This window comes from Camellia sinensis, chromosome 12 (assembly GCF_055761805.1).
Source record: "Camellia sinensis isolate YWXY chromosome 12, ASM5576180v1, whole genome shotgun sequence".
NCBI lineage: Eukaryota > Viridiplantae > Streptophyta > Magnoliopsida > Ericales > Theaceae > Camellia > Camellia sinensis.
In genome coordinates this window covers 72399989-72418651 of record NC_138972.1, presented here as the reverse complement: position 1 = coordinate 72418651, position 18663 = coordinate 72399989, and the positions used below count along the sequence as shown (strand labels likewise).

The 18663-nt window shown below is 39.5% G+C and overlaps 1 protein-coding gene across 1 annotated transcript; it reads right to left on the bottom strand.

The window, feature by feature from the left end:
- Positions 1-1877: 1877 nt before the first annotated feature.
- Positions 1878-2900, bottom strand: LOC145803653 (uncharacterized). Its single transcript, XM_082896976.1, has 2 exons — positions 2853-2900; positions 1878-2261 (listed from the first exon to the last, which is right to left on the bottom strand). Exons 1-2 carry the CDS (start codon positions 2898-2900, stop codon positions 1878-1880), a joined length of 432 nt encoding a protein of 143 aa, XP_082753102.1.
- Positions 2901-18663: the final 15763 nt, after the last annotated feature.

Below are 18663 nucleotides of genomic sequence, written 5' to 3'. Positions count from 1 at the left end.
TCCACTAAAACTGGCGGCTAAGGTCGTGACACATCTTCGTGCCTCCTGGATATACCGCAAGTTGTGAATGATGGAACTCTCGGAGTACCTCCTCTCTACAAGACTCCAGCACGAAAAGAAGATCAAAATATCTAACACTCGAGTCAGAATATACATTCAAGCCCTTCTCTACCTTCTCACTAGATATCTTCCCCCGGATAGATTCTACCTCAAGATCACCCCATTGTGCTTATATAACTCGGCTCACAAGTATAGGTTGTGCAACTATGGTAAACAAAGCAGCCAACTCAACGGACTTACCAAGATGCAAGTCAAACTTGCCAATAGCACCCAACATCTCCCATTCCCGGATGGCAAGACTCGCTACACTACTAATGGATTTCCTACTCAAAGCATTAGCCACAATATTGGCCTTTCCCAGATGATAGTACAACTCAAAGTCATAATCCTCCATCAACTCCATCCATCTTCTCTGCCTCAAATTCAAATCCTTCTGTGAAAACAGATACTTCAAACTCTTATGATTGAAAAACATCTTAAACCTCTCACCATACAAGTAATGCCTCCAAATCTTCAAAGCAAAGATCACAGTTGCTAGTTCTAAGTCGTGAGTAAGATAGTTTCTCTCATGCAATTTCAATTGTTGTGAGCCATAATACCTTCCCCTTTTGCATTAAGACATAACCTAAACCTTCCTAAAGCTCATCACAATACACAGAATAGCCCAAATCTCTCTCTGGAATAATCAATACTAGAGCAGTGGTAAGTCTACCCTTAAGCTCTTGAAATAACTTCTCACAAGTCTCATTCCACACAAACTTAATTCCCTTCCTTGTCAGTCTAGTCAATAGTGAGGCTCGTCTAGAGAAATCTTTTACAAAATGACGGTAATAACCGGCTAACCCCAAGAAACTCTGGATTTCAAATGCATTCTTAGGTTCTTCCCAATCTTACACTTCCTCAATCTTGGAAAAATCTATAGGCACCCTTTCCCTGGATACCACATGGCCTAAGAATTTCACCTCCTTCAACCAAAACTCACACTTCCCGAAATTAGCATACAACTTGTCGGCACCAAGTAACTCAAGCACAATCCGCAAATGTTCTATGTGTTCCTTCTCAGAGGGTGAGTAGATCAAAATGTTGTCAACGAAGACGACCACAAAATAGTCTAGGAACTCACAGAAGATCAGATTCATCAAATCCATAAACAAGGCCGGTGCATTAGTTAACCCAAAAAGCATCACTAAGAACTCATAATGGCCATACGACATATGGAATGTTGTTTTCTGGATATCCTCCTCCTTCACTCCTAACTGGTGATAACTCGATCTCAGGTCTATCTTAGAGAAGCAACAAGACCCCTTTAACTGGTCAAACAAATCATCTATACGAGGCAATGGGTACTTGTTCTTAATAGTTACCCAGTTCAACTTCCGGTAATCAATACAAAGTTACAATATGCCATCTTTCTTCTTGGCAAAAAGAGCCGATCCTCCCCAAGGTGAAGTACTAGGGTGGATAAAGCCCTCATCTAGCAATTCCTAGAGTTGAATCTTCAACTCACTCAATTTCACGGGTGTGAATCTATAAGGTGCCATAGAAATCGGTGCCGTGCCATGCACTAAGTCAATAGAGAACTCAATCTCACCGTGTGATGGTAAACTAGTGAGATCCTCGGGAAAGACGTCCGGGTATTCACAAACTACCCTTGGCAACTCTACTCGGACCATATCACTCTCAACACCCAAGAATATAGCAAGAAAGAGACTAAGCTCGCCCCAACCACGCGGATCACACACTAGCAAAAAAGCCCTATCAACTCGATCCCCCAGGAAATAAAAACAGTCATCACTCTAAGTGCACACCGTAACTCTCTAACAGTAACTGTCTATAATGGCTCGATAGGATAACAACCAATCCATGCCCAAGATGACTTCGAAACTCGACATATCAATCAATATAAAAGCAAAAGGAAGTCGGTGACCAGCAACTTCTAACTCACAACCTCGACACCCCTGGTCCAACACAACCTCACCGCTAACAGGTGACTCTACCCTGAGTGGAAATGCTAACTGAGCCACTTCTAACCCCAATGTTGATACGAATGCAGACGAAATGAAAGAATGTGATGCACCAATATCAATCAACATATTGGCAATAGAATTACACAATAAGAAGTTACATCTAACAACCGAAGGTGCTGGCAACAAATCTGGCGTGGCAACAGCATACACACACCCTATAGGTCTTTGTTCCACCTGCTCACCCCACAGAGCGTAAGTTTGATACAATGAATGAGCCGAAGAGGCTCCCTGATTGGCCCTCGAGGCCTGTGCTGACGATGTAGGCTGAGGGCAAAACCTCCTCAAGTGCCCTGAGACTGCTGTGTGGTGGAACCCGTCTGCCTTTTACTGTCCCGAGTCTTCCCATGAACCTCCTGATTCCTCTACCTGGAACCCGTCATCCGTTCCGCCTCAGTCTCACTCACGGTCTCTAAGTGGGTCGCTGCCTCCACAAGATGACCGTAATCCCTACTCATGGGCGTAGCCACCTTGAAAAGGAATCCGATCTTTAACCTCTTCTCAAACTCCAAGCAACGGCGTTCCTCTATCGCTACCAACTCTGGTGCAAATTCGACAAACTAGTAAAAGTAGCCACAAACTAGGCCACCGGTGTGTTAAGTTGCTTGAGCTTCAAAAATTGCTCTCTCAACTTCTCCCTAACAGTGGAAGGTAAAACTTGTCATGGAAGACGTTGACAAAAGCCTCCCAAGTTCCCCCAATGTGCCCCCATACAAACTTCCACCATTGACCCGCATCGACGTTCAACTGGAAGGATGCCAAAGTCACCCTCAGCCCATCGTCCTCGATTCCAAGCATCTCAAACGTCTTCACCATCTACTCTAACCATTCATCCACCTTCAGTGGCTCCTTCGGGTCCGGATTTGATCAAAAGAACTCTCTCTTCAAAAAAGACGGCCTTGTCTTAGCAACATGGGCCTGGACTTAATTCTTAATCCTGAGAATGTCCATAGATTCCTGCAAAGCTTCGGCCATCCCAGGGGCTAAGGCACCCATGGCTAGTTGACCAACCGGTTCGGCCACATCGGCTTGACCAACCCCTTCCTCTTGCGCCAGAATATCATCCGGTAATAGCACCTCCTGCCGTCTAGGCCTGCCATACCTACCACCACCACGTCTATGTCTTGACATCCTAAGGAAGGTAACACAAGAGATTAGCATATTTACAAATGTGCCGAAACTAACTCACTCATGTCCACATCCTGACATCCTAATGAAGGTAACACAAGAGATTAGCACATTTACAAATGTACCAAAACTAACTCACTCACGTCCTAATGCGGTGGACAACAATTAATGCACTCTACATAAGCACATAATCACATAAACACATACAAATTTCCTTTAGAAATAATCACATTAGCACATGATTGTCCCATGACATTTCCAGAGTTCCAGTTAGAAATAGCAGTGATCAAGTGCTCTTCTAACAGGACTTCTAGCAACTCGCAGACCCAATCCATAGCTTACAAATTAAATCCCATACCCACTTAGTCACATAAGTATATTATCATACTAAGTTATTCCTAATATCATCCAACAAGGAAACCCATTGTGGTAATAACCACTCCCCACGATCCTAAAGTATTCAAACACAGTAGCTCTGATACCAAGTTGTAACGCCCTGAGAATAATTACAATAAACTAAGAGTAATGATTAATTAAACAACATCATAATCAGAGAATAAAGTCCTTCCATTCATATACTTCAAGTGTACAAAAGAGTAACATATGCATTTATACATTTATAAGTCTTAACCCTGAATCTATAGCATGTTTTACAAACAAAACATATGAATTAAAAGTTAAACAGATATATAATGCCCTATTGGCTACAACTTTCCAAGATAGAGTTTGATTACAACAAAAGTGAGTTTAAACTCAATACAAACAAAGCCCTAGGCTTGTACAAAGTAAATTCAACAATAACAAAAATAGAAGCTCTTGGCTCCAAGTTCTCCCAGGCTATTGCCTTGGCGGACACATATCATCAGCATCTGAAAATAGTTTTTCTATATAGAGTGAGCTAAAACCCAGTCAAGATACTCTAAAATAGTGTATGAATCTTAATAGAGTTATAAGGTGAATGCATATGCAATGACGTGCAAAAACATTTTATATCTCTTTCCAAAACCATGCAATGCCAAGTTTATATCACAATTCATGCAATCAAATCCTTTCAATAGGAAACAGGGCTGTGGATACAATACTGGGAATCTCTAGGACTTGCCTATAAGTAGGTTACAAGCACTACCAATTTGTCATTTTTACCAGTATTAACCGGAAGGCTCGACACCTAACCGTGTGGATTTCTGGACTTTCACCAAGCACACTCAAGCCAACATGATGCACACAACTACACTCCTACCCAAATTCACCAAGGTATTCACCCATTTTTCTCAAAACGAAAACCATTTTCAATGTGTTAAACATATTACAATGGTCAGTGCAATGGATGAGAAAATTAGTTTCAATTTACCTAGTTCTTATGTAATTTCTACAACAATCATAGTTACCCTCCACCGATAGCCCAAAATAGATATCTCTAAATAGATAATTAAATTTCAACACAGATATACTTTCCAACATTTCCAATTATGAGTGATAATTCATATCTAACTCCATTCCTATCATCATCATTGTTCCAATTCCATAAAACCAACATCAATTCCATTTCTCTTTATAAAAATCAATTTTTCATAATTTAGGGCAAAAACCCCCTTTCTTTAAAAATTAATTTCCATGGATAAAATCCACCATTTATCACAACCTAACCATTTTTACAAGGCCACAACCATATACAAGAACCCATTTTGAAAACCTCTCTTTTTATTTCAAAACCAAAACCCTATATTTTTATCCAAAAATCTCCAAATCACAATCTTGTTTATAGAGACAAATAACTAAGTTAAAAATCATAAAAAGAGTCAGAGTAATTCCTACCTCAAGAAGTGAAGAGCAAAACTCGGGAAAACTCTAAGTCAACGAAATCACGCAGCCCTTGGATCAAAAAAAGCCCTTGATGAGATCTACAACCTTTGTCTAAGGACCAAGGTGAAAGGATGTTTCTAACTGAGTAGATCTAAAGATCTATGTGAGAAAAGTTAAGTTTCAGAAAGAGAGAGAGAGAGAGAGAGAGAGAGAGAGAGAGAGAGAGAGAGATTCACGGTTTAAAAGAAGAAAGAGAAAGAGAAAATAATGAATGAGAAAAGAGTGTTTGGGTCTATTTATAGTAGTAGTAAAATATCCCTAAAGTCAATGAAAAGAATAAGTCAAAAAATCCCCTCAAAAGGTAGGGTCCAAACCAAATCCAAAATTTGAGAAAAACTCGTAGAGGTCGACACCCAAGGCAGTGATGTTGACCCTCAAGAAGAAATGCTGAGACACTTATGTTTGTAGCAGACAAGGAGGTCGACACCCGAACTTGTGGTTTCAACCCCAAAAACTAGTAACCACACCCAGGACATAGCAACAAGGTGGTGTCGACCCCAAAAACCAGTAGAGACACCATGAGTAAGACAGCAAGGTGGTGTTGACCCCAGAAGCAAAACCAAACATGAAAGGGAAGAAGAACGACCGCTACGGATGTAGTTTCCCGGATTCAAAAGCAATAAATGGGTTGGGTCTAAATCAGGATCTCTATAACCGGGGAGTTGCCGGAAATTGGACATGATTGCCGGTTGTAACACTTGTGTTTCTTTGGTCCTTGTAACGGATTTAATTTCATTCCATCTTGTCATGTAGATCTTTTGGGAGGTGTATTTGGATGTTGGTTGAGTGAATTCTGAGTTAAACTTTGATTGGAGTTGGTGTATCATAGGTTTGGGTTGTTAAAATCTAGTCTAAACTTTATTGGGTTGTTCTTTGAGCTTCGTTTTGTCCATTTGGTGCGTTGGAACCTTTTATTTCTATCTAGGGGGTTGACCCTCTACTTCACGGGGTCGACACTTGCCTTTCCTTTCTTTTCATTTCTTTTCTTTTCTTTTCTTTTTTTTTTTTTGTTTTTTTTCTAGTTTCTAGTGTCGACACCACCGCATTCGGGTGTTAACACCACTGATTTGGTTTGTGCAGATTTCATCACTGCTTCTTAGGGTCAACACTAGGGCATGCAAGTATCGACACCCAGTCAGGTTCTAACTCGCGTGTTTCACTACTAGCTCTTGGTGTCGGCACCCCTCTTCTTGGTGTCAACACTTGACAACATATTTCAAAATTTGTTGTGCGATTTGGGCCTTATTTTTTGGGGTTCTTGACTTATATTTTGGTTAACTTGAGGGAAAATATTCCATACTTGTCATAGTACTATATATAGACCCTCAAGACACCCTCTCTCTCTCTCTCTCTCTCTTTCTCTCTCTCTCTCTCTTCTTCTTCTTCTTCTTCTTCTTCTTCCTCTTTACCGTAACCCACCATTTCCTCTCCCTCCAAGCTCTAGTATCCTTAGATCTACTCACATCGAGTAATTCCCTCACCTTACTCCTTTGAGATAGATTGTTGCGCGCGTCGAGGTCTTCATTTTAATATGAGCAGATCATGTTTTTGTTGTCATTGAGTTTTTAGGTTTTCTTCTCTCATTCTCCTTTTCGCATCAAGAGGTAGGGATTTCTATGCCTTTTTGCAATATTTTTATATAGATAGATAAGTGGCAGTGTTTATTGCATTAAAACTCATGATTTATCTTGAGATTTCCGAAAGTATAGTTTTGTGAGTTGGAGTTTTGGGTCTTGTGTGTTAGATCTCTTGTTATTGTTGTTTTGGGGAAGTTATGGGTTAGTTGATTTTTTGTTTGAGGATTTTCTTGAAAGCCCTAGATTATGCTATTTGTTTTGAGATACGGGATTTAATTGGTGTTGTGTATGTGTTGGCTTATGGTTTAATATCAACGAAAATATGGATTTTTATAAGCTAAAAAAGGGTTTTTGGCAAATGATTATCGATTTTGAAGATTTGAGATAATGGGTTTTGGTTTTGAAATAAAAAGGATGCTTACCAACTATTTTGTAAATTGAGAATGAAAATGGGTTTATACCTTGGGTAAATGTTGTTGTCGCTATACTTATTGCTTTTGTTGTTGTTGTTATTGTTGTTATTTGTTGGGCTTAATACCTTATGAGGGCTGTATTATTTTATTATGAGAGTTGGAGGTGTAATACTTAGAGGTTTTGTTGTTGGCCATCGGTGCAGGATGATATTGATTGTTGAATAGAACACACGTGTGATGTTATATAGAGTTGGGAATGTATGTAGAATTGTATGAGTTAATGATGTTGATGCGCCTTGAATCAGAGGTACAACACTACCTTCCAGGTAACACTTGGTAAATTGGAGGTGCTTCAAATCAGAGGTACTACAACCTTTCCGCTAGCGCCTGGTAAATTGGTATTGTTGTGAAAATGTGTACTATGTGGCTTCAGTGTCCATGGTCGGTATGTGTTATTGTTAGGTTTTAGTTATTGGCAATCCCATTTGAAAAAACTCCTTTCAGTTATAATTTTATTCGCTCTTTTGTTTCAGTGAGGATGTAAGCGTTTAGATGCGAATCCAACCTAAATTGTGCCTATGTAAAGGAGTTTGTGATCTTGAGGAATTCATGTTTGCCACTTCGCTAACTATGTATTGGGATCGAGCGGTGAATGATATCATCCAGTAAAGTAACCTATGGTGACGAAAAGTAGTGAGGAAAATAAATTTCGTCACTAAATAAGAATAATCCGTGACGAATTATAAAATTTTGTCATGTTTTAAAAAAATAAAAATAATAGGTGATGAAATTTATTTTCGTCAACAAATACTTATTTTTAGGTGAAGAAAAATTAAGTTCCGTCACCGAAGGTTTTCCCGCTAATTTTTTTGTTTGGTGGCGCTAAAATTTGAGACTTTTTGTGAGAAATTTTGTCACCAATTATAAAATTATTAGCAAGAAATATATTTTCGTCACCAATAATTTTGTATATATGTTTTTTGAAAAACTTGATTTTAAATATTTTAAGACCATTTGGTGAGAAAATATATTTTTGTCGCTAATAATTTTTAATATTTTGAGACTTTTTAGTGAGGAAATTATTTTGTCACCAATTTTGGAGGAAAAACTTTGACATCTGTAATGGAAAAAATAGACTACTAAGTTTTTCCCCCTTTTATTTTTGTTTATCAATTTCTCTCTCTCTCTCTCTCTCTCTCTCTCTCTCTCAAAACAAAACACAAGTTAATTAACTCTCTAAACCTATGGTGACGAAAAGTAGTTGAAAATCTCGAAATTCCCTAGATATTGATCTGTGATTATGTATCAATTTTAAACAGTAAATAGCAATCCCAATCAAACAATCAAAGACAAATCAACACAACGATTTTACGTGGAAAAACCACAATTTGAGCACCTCCAATTGTGATAAAAAAAACCCACGGGCAAAAGCCACAAAACAATCTACTAAAAAGACATAAAGGAATTACACAAGTATACTCTCAATTACCTAGCGAATCCACGCTCAAATTGAACCAGCCCCTATGTGCCTTTTCCAGCCCGTCTTTACCTCGGAATTGTCTTGCCCAACGTTGAATCCACAACGCCGATGTCGAATCACGACGATGAGCCACTCCAGAATCCACCAAAGCTTCTGGCTCGAATTCTCCAGAATCCACCAAAGAACAACTCTCTCTTTTGTATAGAATAAACAAACAATCCTTTGATGTATACTTCTTAAACCATGAGTTGAATACTCAATCAAACATCAAAGAAAACTAGCAAAATAGCCCTAGATATAAACCCTAATATCAAAAAAGAAGATTTGGAAGCGTAACCCTAAAATCTGATTGAAACAAATATTTATAGTAATCTGTTCCGCGATCTCCGCCTGAGCGCCAGAATGGCCGCTCGAGTAGAACAACGCTCGAGTGCAGGAAATTCCGCTCGAGCAGGAAAAAACAACATCCAGTACTTTTGCAGGCGATCAAACTTCTGCAACCAAACATTCTTTGCTCAAGCGAAGGAATCCCCGTCATAGTCAGCGAAGTGACAATCATGAAAAAATTAGCACCACAAACTTCTCCGCAAGGCACAATTCGGGTTGGATTCACATCTAAAAACTTATAGCCTCACTGAAAGAAAAGTGCGAATACAAGTACAACTGAAAGGAGTTTTGTTACACGGGATTGCCAAGAATAAATCCTAATAGTAGTGAAGAAAATATTTCGTCATTACATAAGAATAATCCGTGACGAATTATAAAATTTTGTCACATATAATAAAAAGTAAAAATAATAGGTGACGAAATTTATTTTCATTAATAAATACTTATTTTTAGGTGAGGAAAAATTAAATTTCGTCACCAAAGATTTTCCCTCTAATTTTTTTTAGGTGGCGCCAAAATTTTAAGACTTTTAGTATAAAAAAAAAATTTGTCACAAATTATAAAATTATTAGTGAGGAATATATTTTCGTCACCAATAATTTTAAATATTTTTTTAAAAAATTTATTTTAAATATTTTAAAACTATTTAATGAGAAATATATTTTTATCGTCAATAATTTTAATATTTTAAAATTTTTAATGACAATTATTTTATCACCAACCAATCTTGAAGGGGAAACTTTGAGATTTGGTAGTAATAAAAGAAAGAAACCCTACTGATTCTCCCCCACCTTTTTTTTTTTTTTTTTGCTACTCCAGTTTTCCTCTCATCTATGACGATCGGGCCTCTTTTTCCCCATCCTTTCTTCCTTCATTCCATTCCCTTTGCTTTCATTGGATTTAAAACATTTGGAAACTATTTCTTTCGGATAAGTTCTCATTCTTTTTTTTGGTACGGTAATTTAATTTCATCCATTCTTGAGTGGGCACGGTCGAGTCAAGGGCGTCCGGGAATCGAGTCAGAAAAATCTGGGCTGGAAAACAGGGGCCGCACGTGCGGGAGGCCAAGCCGCACGTGCGGAATTCAGGGGATTGTTTGGCTCACACACTAAAATAAATGCACGAGCGGCTGAGGTACGGGAGAGGAGCCCCGCACGTGCGGGGGTGAGGGCCGCACGTGCGGGAGAGGCGCTCTGCATGTACGGGAATGGGCGCTGCACGTGTGGTCAGTCTCGACCAAAATTCTGCATTTTTTTTTTGTATCTTTTGGGCCGAGTTGTATATCATTTTTAGGGCTTCTTTCTCTCACTAAAAGGGCATTTTTCTCTCCCTTCTCTCTAGAAAATCTCCTCAAACACTAAAAACTCCTTGATTTTGCAAGTCCCTTGAATTTAGATTCATCATCCTCATCATCTCTCCCTCTCAAGTTTTGGAGATCAAGAGCTAGGGCTTTCTTGGTGTAGAAGAAATTGAAAGATTTTCATCTTGGATCTAGGGTTTCCTCTCTCCTCTTCATCAAACCTGGGGGTAGGGATATTCTTGAGTTATATATATATGTTATGCAAGATTTAAATGTTGTTTTTATGTTTCTCTTGAGTTTATTTTGAGAATTTGTTGGTGACTCAAAAGTATAGAAAGTTTTCCAAATGAAAAGTTTAAAACCTCAAATGTCTAGCTTTCTTTGTTGCTTTTGAGGGGTTTTACATCTTTTGATTTGAGAAAGATGTTTTGTTGGGGGTTCACCAAGAATTTGGGGAGATGTTTTGATTTTGGTATAAAACCCTAGAAATTTTGGGGGTTTTTGGAATAATGTGAACATGTCCATGGGTTTCTTGTTGTTTTGTATTTAGTGAGTGAACTTTTTCATATGTTTGCAAAAATGGCAATTTATTTGATATTTAAGGAATGAGATGTTGTTTTAACATTGTTGCTAAACACTTGGAACTGGATTGTTGTAAAATGACAAATGGTTGTGTATCTTGGTTAGTGAGAATTGTAAACATTGAAGATAATGTTTGAAAAACATCATATGTGGCCTTGAAGGGGCTAGCTTGTTGAGATTTGGGCATGAGAAGAGGTTGTTATGACCATAAATTAATTGGCATGGTTATTTGCAAATTAATATTGAGGGAAAGAAATGATAAACGTGGTAAATCGATATTGTTTTAGAGATGTTTAAATTAGAGAAACGTTATGAAATATCATGTATTGCATCATGCTCTCATTTGATTTATTATCATTATTGTGCATCTTGACATGAATTGGCCAAACGTTTACATTGAGGAAGATTACATTGTAATGAGAACTATGGAAATGTGATATGGGGTAAATACGTGGTAAGTCCGGATAGGGGGTGTAGTTGTACTTGATAAGTTGGCCTGAGTGTCCTTGGTGAAAGACCAAAAAATCGTGCAGATAGGTGTCGAGCCTTCCGGTTAATACCGATAAAAATGACAGTTTGGTAGTACTCGTAGAGTCTACTTGCAGACACCAGCCTAGGGATTACCAGTGTCGTATTTACCGCCCCTGTTGTTTAAAATCGGAAGTTTTGAAATGTGTTGAGATTACAAGTTTTGATTGAAAAATGAAATTTCTTTAAAATAACATAGCATGGCATTGACATTTGCATCTTTATTGAGAATTGCATAACTGTATATGCTCACCCCTATGGGACTTTGGTGCAGGTAAAGACGTGGTGATCCCGCCAAGTTGAGGGTGCGGATAATTGTGAAGAGTATATAGCTCTTATTTTTGTTGTGATCTTTTAGTAAGCCAAGGGCTAAAGTGTTTGAGTCTAAGAGACCATTTTGTGTAACCGGGCTATTGCCTTGGAACTTGTAAGCCCTTGAGGGCCTTATTCATTTTGATTTAATGATTTTACATGCTATAGATTCATGCATTAGTTTGTCAATGAATGTATAATCACATGTGAGATTATTTTTGTAAAACATTTGAAATTCTATAAAGGAGTATGGGTATTATTTTATTTTTGGAAGTGGGTGATGTTATAGATATGTGTAGACACCCCATTTTTGACCGCCCTTAAGACTTGGGCACTACTGATGGTTTACTTGGTAGTGGAAGATGTGCAGAGCAAAAGTTCGATTTCTTCAGCAAGAGGAGAGTCAAATCCCAACTCACACCCCATTTTGGACCAAAGCTATTTTGAATGGTTTTTAGATCTTAAAACCCTCTCTTCCAAAATATTTTTGAAATAAAGTTTCTACGATGCTCTGAGGCTCGCATTTTGTTAAAAGTTATGCTTTTCGGTAAACCGAGCGAGGACAAAGTGGAAATGAATGAAAGAGAGATGAAATCTTTGAAAAATCTTTCAAAACACCTTGTTTAGGGGTTTGGAGTTGAAGAAAAGAGGAGAAGAGGGAAGAAACCAAGTTGAGGAAGAAGTTGGGTATGAATCGCTAAGAGAGAGTCGAGCAGCCCTCGCTAAATCTGACCTATCCTTTTGAATACTTAGATTTCAGCTATGAGGCCACCACTTTTGGAAAGCTTACTTCCAGGGCTTCATTTTTCACTTAAGAATCTCCTAAAGCCGTGTTCGGATGGAGGAGATATGATTGGTTGAAGTTGGGCATCATTCCAGTTGGACTGAAACTGATCAACCTTCACTAAAAGAGGGATATCTCTTAGCACACATGGAATTTTGAGGTTAGGTTTCCAAATTTGGAAAGAAGACTTCCGGGGCTATAGTTTAGGCTCAAGAATGACCTGAAAAGGAGTCCACATGAAGGAATTAGGCTTGCTTCAAGTCAGGGACCAGGACTTATTTTTTCCTTCGGCCTCTATGGAAGTGCATTGGCCACAATTGTACCTCATCGGCCATAGGTTGGCCAAAAGTGAACCTTATCGGCCACAAATGTTGGCCGATCAGCCAAAAATGTCCAAAAAGCCTAGAATTGGCAGATATTTCTCCTCTAACTATTTCCAGCTTGTGCCACCTGTCCCAAATCAGATATTTCGACCCAAGCTTGATATTTTGCTATATATAGAGCCTTATATCTCATATTCAAGGGGTTAGAACATTTCTAAAAAGGCTTAGAAATTTGAGAGCTTCTCACTCTAGAATCCTCTCTCTCTAGAAGTTTTGTGAGCAAAACTCTTTCCCTCCCTAGAACTCTCTCCTTCTCCTCTTGTTTTAGGCTTAGAAGTGAGAATTTCCTACACTTTTGCAACGAGACCCTTAACCAAAGTTGATCATCTTTGGGTTGAGGTAGCTTGGGACTTTGTTTGAGCTCCAAAAGGGCTAATTTTGGCTCAGATTTTGGCTAGTTTTGTTGCTATGCTTCAAGGTGCTTCAAGGGTAAGGACTTCTCCTTTTCAAGCTTGTTTTTGCACATTTGCTTTACCCTCCTTTTTCCATTGTTTTGGACTATTTTGAGGCTGGTTTTGGACTGTCAAAAACTCTGTTTTTAAGGTGTAAAAATGGTAGTTTAAGGCTTGGTGAGTTTGGGGGTTGTTCTCCGTTTTTGTTCCTTGGCTTGTGAGGTCTTTTGTGCAACTTCTCACCACCTTCAAATCCAACTTTTTTGGCCTTTTCACCACTAAAAAATCAGAGATATTTCAGTGGTGGAAACCATGTTTTGAGGCCCAAAATAGGAGGGGGTGGCCTCCCTTCCTTGCTTCTTGGTTGCATGCCTTGTTAGCCTAATTATTGAGCATGTTTAGCATGTGTTGGCTCATTCTTAGCTTATTTTTGGGCTTATTTTAGCATGGCATAACTCTGTTTTGGCTTGGTTTGGTCACCTCTTGCATGCTCCTTACACTTGTAGTGTAAACCTTGTTCACTAGCTTTGTATGCTTGCTATTTTAGCCTATAATTCTAGCATGTTTTAGCTCTACTCCATACATGTTTTAGCATTATTTTGACATACTTTAGGACTGTTTTGGGCTGCCTTGGTCATATGACTCATGTTTTGTATAGCTATAGTGCAAATGCCTTGACTAGTCTTGAATTTTAAGACTACTAGCTATATTTGTGATGTATGCATGATATGGCATCATTTGGTATGAAATTTCAGAGCTTATATCTTTGCCATGCTTTCACTTAAATCACTCTTTAAGTGCTTTTGGGACTTATACCTTATATCTTGCTTGTGAGCCAATTTGTTCACATGTTTGTCTAGCCTTTTGAGCTTCAATTCCAGCATGTTTAGGCCATTATTTTGATGTGATTAAGCTCTGTCCAGAGCTGGTTTAGTTCATTGAGCCTTGTATTGCATGGTTCTAGTGTTGTGTTCTTTACTAGTTTCAATGTTTAAGCCTACTAGCATGTTGTACTTGAAGTGTTTGCATGTTTAAGTCTTGTTTATCATGCCATTTTAGCACTGAAAAATTTTCCATCTCCCTCATTTCTTCATTCTTGATTTGTTTTGAGGATTGGTTAGTCTTGAGGTTGTGTTTAATGCTTGGGATTGAGGCCTATGCTTAAATGGCTTCAACCCTCTTTTGAGGGTTACTCCTAGTCAAAGGCATTGGTCTCTCCCATGCCTTAAACCATTCTCTTTGATAGACCTCTCTCTCATTAGAGGACTCTCATATTTGGACAAGTTGATTAATGAATGGATTGGTAATGTTAAAATGTGTAAACAAAATCAATCAAGTAAAATGTGCCAAGATAAGCGTGTTGCATGTGTGCGTTGCATTGTGTTCAACTGGACGTTATGTTGAACACAAAGTGAATTGGTCCATTTCATACTTGAAGTGATGAAAATGGGCCAATCTCCTTTGTCCCCATTGCCTTTGATTATCCATGATAAGGTGATGATCCAAGTGTCTTGTTTGTCATGCATTTATTGAGTCTGTGCAAGCTTGATTCTTTGGCCATCATGCATTGAGATGCGTGATTGATGGCTCAAGATCGAGTACCACACTCCCTTGAGCTTAAGAAATGATAGGGAGGGTGGTTGTGCACACATACCTTGCAAATACACTGCCATGCCCTTGTTTGTGCTCTGTTGCAGCAAAAAGGAGAAGTTTGCAGGAAGAAGTGGCCGATCGGCTATCAAGTGTGCTGATCGACTATCAAAATTGGCCGATAGCCTTGAAATTTGGCCGATGACTATTAGACTTGGTCGATGGCCATTCCTCTTGGCCGACCACCTCTCAGATTGTTCCTAAGGTGGGTCAGAAGCACTATGGAAGTTGGCACAATTTTCAGAGATATAGAAGTGTGCAAACAGAGGCATCACGAGGCACGGTAGTGGATTTCCGAGCGAAGTCGACCGAGCATGCATATGCCCCTCTCCTCAAGGCTGTTTTAATTGCTTTGTGTAGTTAGTTAATTTGCTAATTAGTTAGTTAATGTATTTGCTAATTGATTACATCTTTGTAATATTATAATTAGCTTAGTATAGCTAGTTTTAATTTGGTTTGTACTTAATTAGCTTAGATTAGCTAGTTGATTCAAATTCAATTTGTGTTGTGTAATAATAGCTTAGATTAGCTAGTTAGATTATTATTTGGACCCTCCGCCAAGAGGGCGAATTTTGTAATAAGCGTGCGTGTGTGTGATGCATGTCTTCCAACCCCCATTTCTTTCTCCCTTTTACTTACCAGCTTTTGATGGTTAGTTTTGGGGCATGTTCCAATTAGCATCTTTATGCTTTGCATGCGTGCATCCATTCATCCGTCTTGCATGCACCGGGCTCGGCGCATCATACAAACTGCATCGTATTTCAATTCCAATTTGAATGCATGTATCAATTGTTGCATTTCACATGCCATCTTAGAATAGCCGAGCCTATCTTAGTTGCTTTTTTGCATGTGTTGCATTAGACATCTTAACATGAACTAGGATCATGCATGATTTCTAAGTAGTTCTCTGTTTTGGCTCGGAGTACACTGTGAGTGTTTACGTTTTAGCATACTGCATGAGATGTGTATGTTGCCATGTTTAGCATGCTTGCCATGAGGCTACTTGCTTAAATGATATAACTACATGAATGCCTGTGGATGAAGGTTGGATTGCTTGAATTGGGACAATTCATCAAATGCGAGTTTTAAGCCCACTTGAAGTGGCAAAATCATGTTTTCTAAGCCCACTTAAGGGTGGCAAAATCCACGACTTAGCCTACTTGCGAGTAGCATCTTCAAACCATTTTCAAACAAACAAACATGAGATGTTTTGTTCCAACTTAGGCGATCTAGTCTATACTTGTATGTTATGCACATCATGTAGTAAGTTAGATTAATAACGGAATAAGAGTACTTGTGTTTTCAAAAACAACATATCTTGTCAGTAAAGGCCGATCTTTGATCGGGCAAGTGGGGGTGCCCATTACATGACCTTCCCCTCTCGTACCCAAGTTCCCGAACCGAGGCAACTTTGGTGATGACGAACACGTGGCCTTAGGCACGAGTCAGGGTTTCCTAAATTTTCCAAAATAAAATATTTAGGTGGCGACTCTGTATCTGTCAAAGCAGTTCATGTTTGGAACTTCTTTATTAAAAATCAGTTTTCCAAAACGATTTGCTGAATTTGGACTCTTTGGTGATTTATCAGTCTTGCATTGCACTTTGCGAGATTAGATTCAGAACCGTGACATAAGTCCGAACTGTAGTAGCTAAGCACAAAGCGATTCGCACCCTCGCGCGCGGAGAGCGAAGTTTGAAGCGGTCTACAATATGTTAGTATTTTTTTGGGGGCGCTACATCATCCCTCTCTTGCAAAACACACAAAGGTGTGGCCTCTCTCTCTCTCTCTCTCTCTCTCTCTCTCTCTCTCTCTCTTAGTTGTTTAATGGTGGGGTAAGGGTTTTCGGTAACGTGGTGGCGCTGTGGTGGGGATAGAATGGTGTAACAGAGGTGCAGTGTGAGAGAAGGAAGGCTAGCAGTGCTATAGTAGGGGGGAAAGGGCAAGCATTTCAAATTTGTGGTGGAGAAAAATAGTAGTTTTGTGGTTGTGGATAAGAGGGAATGAGGCAATGGATCTTTGGTAGTAGAGGGTTGGAGGGGCTGTGGCAAGGGCCAGAACGGGAAGTGGAACCAACTGGGATAGTGTAACACGTCCGCAAAGAGGGACCTCGCTACAGTTCGGACTCTATTTGTGTCACGGTTCTTAATCTTGAACCAAAGAGTCCAAATCTGGCAAATCGTTTTGAGAAACAGATTTTTGAAAAAGTAGTGCCAAACATGGACTGCTTTGCCAGATACAGAGTCGCCACCTAAATATTTTTTATGGGAGAATTTAGGAAACCCTGACTCGGTGCCGAAGGCCACATGTCCGTCATCACCGGAGTTGTCTCGGCTCGGGAGCTTGGGTACGATCGGGGAAGGTCAGCTATGAGCACCCCCTTTCGCCCGGTCCGAAGACCGGCCTCTACTAACCGTGATATCCGATTTTGAAAACTTTATGCGTTCTTACACCAATTGATAACCTAGAATTACTATGTTATGCTCGCAGCAAACAAGTATAGACCAGATTGCCTAATTTGGAAATAAGCATTGCATATCCGTTTGTTTTGAAAAACGCTTTGGAATTTGTTACTCGCAAGTAGGCTAAAACACGGATTTCAATGAGTTTTTCCAACTCAAACAATCCAACCTTCACCCACAGGCATTCAAACAATTTAGCATATAGGCATTTAGCCGCATGGCAAGCATACTGTCATGTTAACATTCACACGCATGCGAGATGCTAAAGCATAAATACTTACATCGTACTCCGTGCCAAAACAATAAACTAGTTAGCAAACATGCGTGTCCTAGTTCATGTTAAATTGCCTAATGCAACACATACGGGGTGCAATCGAAGTAGGCTCGGCTAACCTAAGCATGGCATATGAAATGCGATCAATTGATCACGTATTCAATTTGGAATTGAAGTACAAATGCAGTTAGCGTGATGTACCGAGCCTAATGCATGCAATACAAATGCATGGATGCACGCATGCATAGCATAAGGTATGCTAAATTAAACGTGCCCTAATACTAACCAACAAAGCAGTTAAGTAAAAGGGAAGAAAGAAGTGGGGATTGGAAGACATACACACCGCTCACGCACGCTTATTACAGATTTGCCCTCACTCGGAGGGAGGCCAAATAAATATTACAAATTAATTAACTACGCGAGCTAATTAAATATTACAAATTGCCGAATCAACTAAGCAAAATAACTTAAGCTAAGAAAAACAGGAAAATCACCTCGGGAAACGTGCCGCCATGCATAGGCTGCCTCTGTTTTCCTTCCTTCACTCCTCAGGAGGTTGCCAAAACCTCAGGACTTCATCCCTGGACATTGGGGAGTGCCACCGGCTGAGTGGAATTGCCACCGGCAGTGGTATGTGGCCATCGGCACAAAACGAAGCTGTCGGCAGAGAAATTATTGCCGGTCGGCAATATACACTGCCGGTCGGCAGAGTGTTCCTGCAGAATCTGCAAATGATAGCAACAGAGGGCAAGGCAAAGCATGGCAGCACAATTCAAGGCATGTATGCAACAATCATGTCCCTTATCATGGTAATGACTCAAAGGGGCATGCGTCTCGATTCTCGGACCACCAATCACGCATTTCCATGCATGATGGCCCAAAGGATCAAGTATGCAACTTTCATGTCAAATGAAATGCAAACCAATCAAGCAAATTAAGGCCCAATTCCTATCACCAATTCAAGGAACAAGGCATGCATGCAAGATGCAATGCAACCTAGGCATACAAGCTAAGGATGCAACATGGCATGGCAACCAACTTATGCAAGCATACAAGCATACATATG